Source organism: Sylvia atricapilla, chromosome 10 (assembly GCF_009819655.1).
Source record: "Sylvia atricapilla isolate bSylAtr1 chromosome 10, bSylAtr1.pri, whole genome shotgun sequence".
Classification (NCBI taxonomy): Eukaryota; Metazoa; Chordata; class Aves; order Passeriformes; family Sylviidae; genus Sylvia; species Sylvia atricapilla.
The window spans coordinates 16,631,880-16,643,932 of NC_089149.1; the positions used below are offsets into that span (position 1 = coordinate 16,631,880).

The 12,053-nt window shown below is 47.9% G+C and overlaps 1 protein-coding gene across 2 annotated transcripts in view; it reads left to right on the forward strand.

The window, feature by feature from the left end:
* The window catches only part of FARP2 (FERM, ARH/RhoGEF and pleckstrin domain protein 2), a 72,204-nt gene extending 61,686 nt beyond the window's left edge, over positions 1–10,518 (forward strand). Inside the window, exons 20-27 of one of the 2 annotated variants that reach the window (XM_066326091.1) lie at positions 17–85; positions 477–566; positions 1,222–1,304; positions 3,361–3,479; positions 4,260–4,423; positions 7,014–7,121; positions 7,686–7,837; positions 8,894–10,518. In XM_066326091.1, the coding sequence (XP_066182188.1) occupies positions 17–85; positions 477–566; positions 1,222–1,304; positions 3,361–3,479; positions 4,260–4,423; positions 7,014–7,121; positions 7,686–7,837; positions 8,894–8,981 (873 nt within the window). In that variant the 3' untranslated portion in view covers positions 8,982–10,518. Of the gene's footprint in view, positions 1–16; positions 86–476; positions 567–1,221; positions 1,305–3,360; positions 3,480–4,259; positions 4,424–6,333; positions 6,447–7,013; positions 7,122–7,685; positions 7,838–8,893 lie in introns of those variants that run through there. The other variant, XM_066326092.1, reaches the window with a different exon arrangement.
* The last annotated feature ends 1,535 nt before the right edge of the window (positions 10,519–12,053 follow it).

Here is a 12,053-nt window from a genome sequence, read left to right on the forward strand (position 1 = left end):
TTCTTTTCCACTGCAGGAGTTTATTCGGGAAGGTTGCTTGTACAAGCTCACTAAGAAAGGCTTACAGCAGCGGATGTTCTTTCTGGTGGGTGTTGCTTCTGACATTTATAAACCCAACGTCTTCAGGATGAAGTTGTTGGGGAAGTGTGTTTTCATGTGCTTGTGTTGAAAATCAGCACCTGAGACCGAAAGTTCACTCTAAGCAATGTTTTTAGAGGGTGTGCTCTGGCACTACTCTCTGGTCAACTTGGTTCTTTAATGGCACAGAGTTTTAATGGAATTTAAAAATTTAATTTCCTCTGTTATGAGTAAACAAAAGAGAGGTTTAAATGGGTAGTTGGCCAAACTGACTGAGAAATGGCATTTTTCATGCATCTACAGTGGCCTTTAAGCAACAGATTTTTAAAGATGTCAAAAAATCCTTGGCCCTGCCTGCTGCTGTCAGAACACTGATTGTTCTCTTCCTGCCTTTCCAGTTCTCAGATATGTTACTGTACACAAGCAAAGGGGTCACAGGGACAAATCAATTCAAAATCCACGGACATCTCTCTCTGCATGGCATGTTGGTAAGTGGTTCCATGTTGCATCACAGGGTTAAGGAAATGGCTTTGCCTAAGGCAGGTTGAGGACTTACTTCAGGGCACAAGGACCAAAGCCACAAACTGCTCCAAGGCTGGTCTCAGTAGCAGTTGGTCAAACAGAGCTTTCTTTATCCGCAGGTGATGAGTCTGTTCCTTCCATGTTAGCAAAACAGCTGAAGCACACCCTGCTGCCCATTCATTTTGACACTGCTGTGAGAGGCTGATCTGGAAATAGGGATTTATTTATCCTGGTGTTTTGTCCCCTAGCAAACACCTTGGCATGCAATCAATCCTTCTGTCTCCCCACACCTTTTCTAACAGGATTGTTCTTTCTGTCTTTGGTTTGCAGCTGATAGTGCTGGACCCCCCGGTAAGTAAGGAGCCAAATCTGCTCCAACCCCTTCCTTTTCTTGCCATGTTGGAAGTGGTGGTGTGCCCTTGCAGTAGAAACACATCATAGATTTTTGTATAGAGCCAAAATAGTCTTCAAAGTAGGAGGTATTCATCAAAGAGTTGCTGTTCTGCAATTCCTGCAGCCAGGTTGGAATCTTGTTTGACTGCAGTCCCGGCTAGCACAGGAGAGTTTTAGTGTTTATTGGTGACTGAGCACTGATGAGAAAAATCTTTTCTTTCCCTGCAGGTGGAGGAGAGTGAGAATGAATGGTCTGTCCCACACTGCTTCACAATCTATTCTGCACAGAAAACCATAGTGGTGGCAGCCAGGTAATCCTAGTTTTCCTGTGGCTTTGATGGATTCCTTCTGCAGAAAGTTACTGCTCAAGTGGTGCAGAGCCAGAGGGTGTTTCATGCATTCTCTGGACTTCAAAATAAGCCCAGGGCTCTTCACAACTCTTTTTTAGTGTTGAATTTTGGGAAGGAATAATTCATCCTGGGCTGATCCCCCAGTATGGGCAGCAGGAAGGGGATTGGGATTCTGGCCCTCAGCCCCACTCAGGTGAGACCCCACCTGCAGAGCTGCCCCAGCCCTGGGGCCCAGCACAAGAGGGACCTGGAGCTGCTGGGGAGAGTCCAGAGGAGGCACCAGGGTGATCAGAGGGATGGAGCAGCTCTGCTGAGAGAGCTGGGATTGTTCAGCCTGGGAAAGAGAAGCTCTGGGGTGACCTCACTGTGGCCTTCCAGTACCTGAAGGAGCCAACAAGGAAGATGGAAAAAGACTTTGGACAGGGACCTGTAGGGACAGGACAGGGGAGAATGGCTTCCCACTGCCAGAGGGCAGGGTTAGGATGGGACATGGGGAAGGAATTCTTCCCTGTGAGGGTGATGAGGCCCTGCACAGTTGCCCACAGAAGCTGTGGGTGCCCCATCTCTGGAAGCGTCCAAGGCCAGTTTGGACAGGGCTTGGAGCAATGTCAGACAGTGGAAGGTGTCCCTGCCCTCATAGGGTAGGATGAGATAAGCTTTAAGGTCGCTTCCCACCTAAACCAACTTGTGAGTCTGTGTTTCTTTCAGACCCAAAACAGCGGCAGTAAGGTTGCCATTGTGTTGTTTACTTGGGAGTTGCCAGTGTCATCAGTCAAATCACTTCAGGAGACAAAATCTAAACATTCAAATATTTTAGAGACTCAAAAGAATTAAAATTCAGAACATGTGAATTACTGTGAGGAGGAGAGAGTTCCTGCAGAATCTCATGGAGGAAGCTGGGGAGAGGAAAACTTCAAGGCTGGCTTGGAAATTAAAACAATCCCTTTTCAGCCTAAATTATCGCTGTGCAGTGAGTTTGGTGTCTTTTTGTAATTAGGATGTCTCCTACACCTGGTGTCAGGATCAGCTTTAGGAGTTTTTGTCTTTCTGCAAGTCTGCTATGAAAAGGCAGCTGGAATCAGGAATGCCAGTGATGCAGGGTGGGAACACTAAATCTCAACCTTAAATCACAGGGTTTACTGCTTGATGACCCGTTCTTGAAAAATAACCACTGCAGTATATTTATGAAGCAGGTGGGTAATGGCATAGAAGCCAATACGTTTGGTATGCAGATTTTTTTTTTTTTAAATCCAATCTAACACCTGAGAATGCATTTTTTTTAAGATCAGCCATTTCTGAGAGTCATAAGGTGCTTGAAAGATTCTTAAATTTGAAAAAATAAATAGAATTTTTACCTTGTCAGGACTTTAAGATAGCTCAAAGATTACCTGTCCAAAAAAAAATTCCTGCTAGGCTTGGACCATGTGTGCAATTTTCAGTCTAAATCAAAAACTTTCAGGAAAAAGAGATGGTTACCAAAACAAAGAAATGTGGCTTATGTCTAAAGCCAAACCTGCCACTATTGCTTCCCTGGGGATACAGGTACACCTTGAAGGGCTGAGAAGGTCTCACCTTTAGTGGATCCTGAGAGGGGGGAAGGAAGTTTCCTCTTCCTGCCCTCTGGGTTTTACTTGCTTGAGATGTCAGGTACACCCAGATGCCCTTTAAAATATGGGCTGTGCTTCAGGCTGCCATTTATCCTTCAAAAATATCATGGCTCATATCCTCCATCTCCAGAATTCCTCTTCTGACCCCTGCCAGCTGTCTGTTCGTTTTATTTGCTGTAAAGTCCAAGAGTTTGTTCGTTTAGTCTTGTTTCAAGGCTTGAATATAGAGATGGAAGCTGTATGAGGTCAGTTTCCTCTCTGGAAAGCTCCTGCTTTGGAGGAATTCTAATCCTGGTTTTATTTATCTAATGGAAGGACACTGTCCCTTGTTTTGGGCAGTGACCTGTGTCTTCAGCACACAGGCACAGCTCTGGGCTGGCACATCCCCATTCCCACTGCTTCCCTTGCAGTACCCGCCTGGAGATGGGCAAGTGGATGGAAGATCTAAATGTGGCAATTGAAATGGCCAAGAAATCTACTGAGAAATCCGAGATGCTTCTGGAAAACTCCGTGTGCAACCGCTCCAACAGTAAGTGGTGTTCCTTGCCTCCTAGAAAAGCAGCAGTTGTCCTGTTCTTTCTGCTTTTCCTTTTGTGAGTTTGATGACATAAATGACATGTTTTTATAACTCATATGATAATGGAGAATTGATTTGGCTTTGGTTTTAATCAAAAGAGATATGCTTGCCTTCCTAGGCTGATGTTCAAAGTAGCTTTAAATGCAGCAGAGATGCTCCCATTGCAGAGTTGTTAATTTTATAAGGCACTTAAGTTACTCTTAGTGTAGATTTTTCTCAATTTAACCATGTGGTGAGATTTTTTTAGTCCAAAATATAGTGTCTCTGGAGGTCAGCTTTTACAGCCCAGTATTCCTTTGTTTGTCTGGTGGTGTTATGGCTGTGCTGAAACATGGAGTATTTTTTCTTGGAGACCTCTGTTCTGTTCCTTGACTCAAGATGAAGTGTGATCATTTTAGTTTGACACAGCACTGACCCAAACCACTCCATAGTTTTATTCTAGTGGAAGGTGTCGCTGCCTATGGCAGGAGATTGGAACCAGATGAGCTTTAAGGTCTGTTCCAACCCAAACCATCCTTTCATCCTGTGAATCAGCTGCCCCAGGCAGAGCTGAGTAATGAAACCCAGGCTGATGTGCTTAGAGTGGTCATAGGAGTTGTGTAACCAGTTCAGCTTGACACACTTAAAACTGGACCACAGCAAGAGAAAACCGCCTTGCTCAGGAATCCCAGCTCCTCTTGCTTTTTGTATTGCACGGTTTTCTTAAACCACTACCCAATTCTCCTCCCCCAGGATCCTCTGATGAGGTCTCTGTAGAACAGGAGTCCGAAGATGAAATTCACTCCTCTCGTAGCTCCTTGGACAGGCAGAGCCACCACCGTGCCAACACAACCATGCACGTGTGCTGGTACCGCAACACCAGCGTCTCCATGACCGACCACAGTGTGGCCGTCGAGGTACCCAGGGCTGCGCTGGCCCCACTCTGTCCATCCTGCCTTGGCCTCCACCTCCCACGTGGCCTTGGCAGCGGTTGTGTGTGCAGGGAGAGCCTGGGCCCTCCAGCACCACTGCATGCTGTCCCCTCTGTGCCTGTCTGTGTGTCCGTGCTCACACTCCGCTCTCCGGGCAGCAGGGTTTCGCTTCGGCACTGGGACCAAAGCAGGGAAGGTTTAAAGGAAACCCAGGATATCCTGGGGCTGAATCTCTCCTTTGGGTTTCATCCTGCTTGCTGGAGGACTGAGCATCCCCTCTGCTGGGCACTGCTGATGACCTTCAAAGTCTGGGGTCAGTTTTGGGCCCCTCATGACAAGAAGGACATGGAGGAGCTGGAGTGTGTCCAGAGAAGGACAAGAAGGAATGGAGCTGGGGGAGGGTTTGGAGCACCAGGAGCAGCTGAGGGGGCTCAGCCTGGAGAAAAGGAGGCTCAGGGGGAACCTTCTGGCTCTGCACAACTCCCTGACAGGAGAGTGCAGCCAGGGGGAAGTCATGCTCTGCTCCCAGGGAACAAGGGGCAGGACAAGAGGGAATGACCTCAAACTGCACAGTGGAGGTTCATGTTGGGAATCAGGAAGAATTTCTTCATGGAAAGAGTGGTTAAGCATTGGAACAGGCTGCCCAGGGCAGTGGTGGGGTCACTATCCCTGGAAATGTTCAAAGAATGTATGGATGTGGCACTTTGCCAAATTTTTCAGTGGGATTTGGTCAAAGGTTGGATTTGATGATCTTGGAGGTGTTGTCCAACCTTAATGGTTCTATGATTATGAGTTCCCTATCCATGATACTTTCCTTTAGAGATTGACTGTGCTGTACTGAGCTCTGGTTAGCTGCTGTACTGCACACAGAATTAAGAAAATGGATTTCAGTTGGAATTTCTTGCCCTTCTCTAAGCTGGTAGGAATGAGCAGCCAACTGTCCTTTCATGGCAGCATCATTTCATGCTGAGCAGAGATGTTTATTATGTGCCCATGGAGGTGTCCAAGGCCAGGTTGGATGGGAGTCTTAGCAACATGATCTAGTGGAAGGTGTCCCTGCCCATGGCAGGGGCTGGAACCGGATGAGCTCTAAGGTCCCTTCCAAAACCTTTCAGGGATTCTATGAGCCACTGGCACCCATGGTCTTGCTGTTACTCACAGTCCAAGGCAGCACTGGTGGCACATTTGGCCACTGAATCCTGCAGATTTCAAGATTGGTCAGCTCAGCCCTCCTTACACTGCTTGCACCAACTCAACAGTTTACTTTAGGCAGCAGTTTGGCAGGGTAGGAAGGACACCTTCCTGGAGGTGCTTGGAAGACTTCCAGAAGTTGGAGGGACTCTAAATAACATGGAGAGAAAAAGGAGGTCACTAACTTGACAAAAGCAATGGGGCAGGGGCCTACAGCATGTGTCTGTGCCTGCCTGTCCTGCTCTGCTCTTGAGGCACTTGCTTAACTGGAGTTAAAAGTTTGGGCACTGCAGCTCCTGCATTTTTCTGACAGAGAGACCGTGTGGATCAGCTTGGTAAGGGAAGTGCTGTAGATGTGACCTGGGCTTGAGGTACAGACATTGGGCACTTGAGCTGGCTCCTGTTGCTGTTTCTGTTGGAGGGGATAGGCCTTTCCCTGCTGACACCTTGGGAAAGAAACCAGTTCACAGTTCTGTGCATGGATAACAAGCCCACCCTGCTACAGGTTCTGGGATTGAATGTGTGAGTTCCTGCACTCCCTCTCACTCTGATCTGTTCCATGTTCTAACACCGTCATTTTTTCACAATTCATTTTCCTTTGACAGCCACCTTTCTTGCATCACTCCTCTCACCCTAACATTCTGTTTTTCTCTTTCTCTCCCCCTTTCTCTGCTCAGTTTTCTGCTCTCTTGCTGTTTCTCCAGAGCTTCCTCCTCGCTATTTGCTGGGCCAGGCCCAACGGCCCAACACAATCACCCATGTTTGTTGGTACCGGAACCAGAGCCTATCCCTGTCTGATTACTTGTGCATGATCCAGGTAAAGATGCCTCTCACGTTTTGTGCTGGTGGGGAGGAGCCATGGGATGCCCAGGAAAATGTCCTGCTTCCTAACTGCCCATGTGAGGATCCTGGTCCTCAGAGGCAGACATGTACCATTGCCTTATCAAGACAGGATTTCCTCCTGTTTATGCCTCAAAAAATGGTTCTCTCTGTAAATCTGCCATGTATCCTGTCTTTTTCTCAAATTACAAAATTCCTGTGCTGTCATTGCATGCCATAGGTTTCCCTATCCTGCTGGCTGACTCCTGCTGTTCCCTCCCTGCAGCCCCTTTTCCACGCCGGCTTTGCTGCGTGTAGCTGCCACCTGTTGTTTGTCTCCCAGCTCTGCAGTCCTGTTTCCTCTCCTGCTTTATTCCCCTTCTCACACAGTGTGTTCCATGTGGGTTTTCTGCATGTAAGAAATGGATGGACCCCGTTGGCTGTCACCATGTCACCTGGAGGTCTTTGACCCCGGGGAGCAAGTGCAGGAGCAGCCTTGGGTTGTTCTTCTGCAGCAGGATGGCAGCTGTGATTTCATGGGAGTCCTCTTTTCCTTCTGTGCCAGAACCAACTCTCTGGGTATCTGCTGAGGAAGTTCAAGAACAGCAATGGCTGGCAGAAACTGTGGGTTGTCTTCACCAACTTCTGCTTGTTCTTCTACAAGACACACCAGGTGGGCAGGTGTAGGGGAGGGGATCAGGGTGGTGGGGGGACCTGGGGATCCTTGACTTTCAGAAAGCTCCAGGGGCAAATCACTGCTGTTTGAAGGAGAGTGACAAGGGGAAGAAATGGTATTTCATAAGGAATCTGGTCTCTGAAAGGCTGTGGGCACTTCTTGTGGAACCTAATCAGAATTTCCAGTTCTGATGGTACTGATGATCTGTGGGTGAGGGGAAAACGTCTCCTCATGCAGTGACTAAAGGATGTGAGGGACACAGCAGCCTTTGGGCCTTCTTTGCCCTCTTCTTTCTGTGCTGGGCTTCAGCTCAGCCTGACAAGCTCCAGGGATTTTTCTGCCCATGGTGCATTCAGCACCTGCTTGATAATGAACCATGGTGCAGTGCAATCTTTTCATCTTATTAACCAAATAAACTGCATTTATTAACCCAGTAATTGGGTTATTGTGGCCTCTTTGCCTTGAGGGCACATTCCTTTTGTGAGGGTCCTTTACCTTTTTTTGTCAGGCTGCATGGCAGGGGTGCCTTGCACTCAGGGTTGGGCTCTTGGGCTCTTGCAGGATGATTATCCCCTGGCCAGCCTCCCCCTGCTTGGATACACAGTCAGCTGCCCTGTGGAGGCAGATGGGATTCAGAAGGATTATGTCTTCAAGCTGCAATTCAAGTCCCACGTGTATTTCTTCAGGGCTGAGAGCAAATACACCTTTGAGAGGTAATTTTCTGTTTTCTGTCTTGGTTTATAACCTTAACTCAGTAGCTGGTCATCCCATCCTCTCTCCTCCTAGTCTGAGTGATCTTCCAGCACATTCTCAGGAATAACATTCCCTTCTTCTCCCCACTGATGATATTTGGAGATCCCTCCTCTGACAGAACACTTCTCTGTGTGTGGGAGAGCTGTGGTGCACCTAGAGCTGTGAGCTGTGCTTTGTGCCAGGAGCCTGGGGCTTCCTTGGAGCCAGGGAGGAGTGTGGGAGAGGAAGGGCTGTGGAGTGCTCAGCTCCACCAGCTCTTTGGGAGTCAGATTTCCAGGTTCTCTAAACAGTGTTTTGGTTTTTATCTTCCATCTCTGGGAGCAGAAGTTATAACATGAGGCTGAGAGCAAGTGCAGGGTTCCTTTCACTTGTCTCGTTTCTCTGTAATTACATTTTATTATTGTCCTCTGTAATTACAATTAATTGCTCTTAGGGGCTTTCACAGAGGGTCCAAACTGTGTGAAATGCACCACGTACAAAACTTTGCTGCTGTGTTGAGAACCCTTGCACTGGGCCCTGCTGTGCAGGGTTGTATTGGAATGTCATTTTACTGAGGTGTCACATGTCCCGCCTCCTTGGGAGAGTGCCACATACTTGTGAACAGCTGAGGTATCAGCTACCTGAGCCATAAATCGTGCTCTTAATGCACTGGGCTCGTGTAAGGAATTTCAAGGGAAAAATGTCCAATACACAGTGAATTTGTCTTGCTTTTTTCACTATTGCTTTGCTTTCTTCCACATGAGCAAGACTGTTACCTACTTCCTAATTTATGGTTAAGAAAAGCAATAATTATTGTCAGCTTGTCATCCTTGATAACATTAAGGAGTGAACACGGGGTACTCTGCAGGGTATTTACCACATCTCAAACTGTCCCTTTGAAGAGTTAATTTTCCAGAAGACCTGTAAAAGAAGGAAATTGGCTGTTTTGGGAGGTTTGGGAAAGGGTACAGCTCATAACAAAGGACAAGATTACCTGTGAGTGAGGGTTAAGCATTTCTCATGTCCTTTCTTGGCAGGTGGATGGAGGTGATCAAAAGAGCCACCAGCTCTCCAGCCAGGTCGAGCCTGCTGCTTCCCAAGGAGAAGGACACTCACACAGACTGATGTGGGGCAGAGCTGGATCTCTGCTGGCAACACCAACAAAAGAAGCAGGTGGGAACAGGAGTCTCTGGAGTTGACAAAGCAGAGACCCAGGAGGCTCATTCCCCCCAGTATGGAAAGTGGGAGCGAGGGGGCTGCAGACAGGGATCACATCTATTCCTGATGGTGTGGAAGAGGGTCAATTCTGTTCCAGCTGAACCTACCTAGAGAGAACCCAACAACAGCAGTGCTGCAGTGCACACACTGTGGAAGGGTTCTTGTTCCATGGTACCTGTACAGTGACACCTTCACCTGCCCTGAAGGCAGGCACCACCTTCTTGTTACATTTTGACTGGATGATCAGCACACATGGGAGAAAGCCAGCAACTTCCAGTGCTGCAGCTGGCTGGCAGCAGTGGGTGCCAGGGCTCCCAGACTCCCCTGTCCCAGATGCTCCATGGGGCAGCACCACAACCTGTCTTGCTGCTGTAACCATCAGCCTGCTGGCACAGCTGCCTCAGACAAACAGGAACACACAGAGCTCCTTCTGAACAGACACTGCAGCTCTGCTCCTCAGGAGCTGCCAAGGCAGCAGTTTTCCAGGGAAGCAGGAAGACTAAGGCTCTGCTGAGCTGTCGAGGTGTTGGTGTGTTGTGGATCAGTGCAGGGGGGTGCATGGTTTGTCCTCTGAACTCAATCACTGTTCTCATATCACAGCTCCAGTTTCCTTATCCTGTAGTAGGAGTTAAGTAAGGCTTAGGATGGCAAACACTCTCCACTCTGGTGTGAGTGATGTTTTCAAGGCATTTAAGCACTGTAGGAGAACAAGCCTCTGAAAGTCACTGTTGCTTGTGCTTTTGTCATGCAAAGACTTCTGAAAATCCCTAATCTTCTATTTCAGTTTGGGGTGGGAGCCATCTTCTGTTTCTCATGAAGATGTAAAAGTCACTGGATTCCAGATGGAGCATTAGTGTCTGTGGACTCTATTAAATTTCTGTATTAAATCTGAAATGTTTGCAGCTTGTTCCCTTTTGTAAAGCTGTCACCTTTGGGTGCCTCCACAGAAGGAATGACATATGCTAAGTGCCACAAGATGCTGTTGGACGTGGCTTTGATGGGCTGTGGGCTCTGATTTATATTAGACAGAAAAATGTTTGTGTACTTACAGAAGGAACAGTGCAGTGAAAGCAAAAGGAAAGTGTTGCATGCTGTGAGGATGGAGGGATGTGGAGATCCCATGGGACAATGGGAAGGACAGAGGCCAGCATGAGTGTTCAGTTATGGTCTCAAGCATATGTGGTATGAATGCTGAAGGAAGGGGGAATCCAGAGGGATTTTCTTGCTTGGCATTTGCATCCTAAAGGAGTGACTGTTGATCCAGCCTTTGCACCAATGTCACCAAGACCATTGTCCCATCTAAGTTAAATGTACTTAATTTATTAGTGTCTTCATTTACTATTTTTTTAATTGCCTGTTGTAGGTGTATCTATGTGGATTAATTAGATATGTTATACTGTGGCTGAATATGACTGTTCAAAGTAAATAGCATCTTGGTATAAAACTCTCAGCCTCTTATTCCTGAGCTCCCCGTCCCCATTCCTGAGCCCACCATCCCAGGTTCAAGTTACTCAGTAGTTTTCCACAACTCTAGATCTCAGCTCACCCTGTACCAAGTGCTCTCCATCCAGAGTGGGGATGGTGTGGAGGAGGGGGCAGAGCTGCCTTTGTGGAGCTTGAGTGCCACTTGCCCCACAGTGAGCAGGAGTCTTCCCTTAAGGTTTGTGGGCTGGTGAGTGAATGATCTTTAGTTGCTTCTGTGCTGAACCTGCAGCCTCAGCATCGTGCTTGAGGATGCAACCGCTGAGGTGGGAGCAGAAGTCTCTGGAAGGACAGCAGGCAGAAAAAGTCCCTTCCTGGTTTGAGAATGCTGAGCTCAAATGTCTGTGCATTTAAAGTGTGGGAGCTCAGGCTAGAAAAGCCCAAACCATTGCTATTCCTAGCAAATCTGCAGATGACTTACCTCAGTGAACTTTAAAAATTGTGAGGATTTCAGTGGTTTATCAGTTCTGTGAAATATTTTATTTTTCCAGAACTCTCCAGTAAGACAAAAGTACTAAGTAATGAGAAATTTCCTTAACAGGAACATTAGGCAAGAACAGACTTAAACCAGGTCCTTACACATTAGTTTCTTGCCATGGTGCTAAGGTGTATGTAAGGGGGAGATGCAGCTGGGACTGCACAGCTTGATAGCCATGGTCTGATTATTTCAAAGATCATCCAGTTCCACCCCCTCCCCTTTCCACCATGGGCAGGGACACCTTCCTCTAGCCCAGGTTGCTCCAAGCCCTGTCCAACCTGGCCACAATTTCTCTCGGCAGCCTGTGCCAGGGCTTCACTACCCTCAAAAGGAAGAATTTCTTCCTACCACCTAATCTAACCCTGCCCTGTCAGTGTGAAGCCATTTCCCCTCTGTCCCCCTGGAGTCTTCTCTTCACCAGGCTGAACAACCCCTACACCATGAGATGTACCTCTTCATGCTTGAGCTTCTTCCAGGGTACCACAGTCCTGCTTCATTGCTTAAGAAACCAGATTTTGTGCAGTAACTCCTGCGTTGTGTTACATTTAATGTCACAGACCAGAGCTGTTTCTGGTGACTGGTGCCTGCTCCCTGGTCAGAGAAATTATTCTGTTACACCAGTGAACTCTTTCATGCTGGCCCCACCACAGCTGTGCCAGTGTTCAAGGGCTGATGTGCCAAGTCCTCTGCTGGACAGGGTTAGTGCCTGATTGGGAACTGCCAGACTGGTATTTGTGTAAGGCACCACTCCCATCACAGACCACACCCACCCAGCTCTGCATTCTCCCCGGTGCACTGGACCTGTGCTTTGCACTCCAACCCTAACCACTGTCCTGCCACCAGCCTGCTGAGCTGACCACGTGGCATTTAGCAAAATTCCCCACAAAAAGCACACTAAGAAGTACCTTAATCAGTTCTGCTTCTTGGCTCCAAGGGAAAAATAGATAAGGAGCATTGCAGAGCTGCTCAGATCCTCAGCTGTGCCCTTCACCTCAGTTCCTGCCCAGGGGGAGGACAGT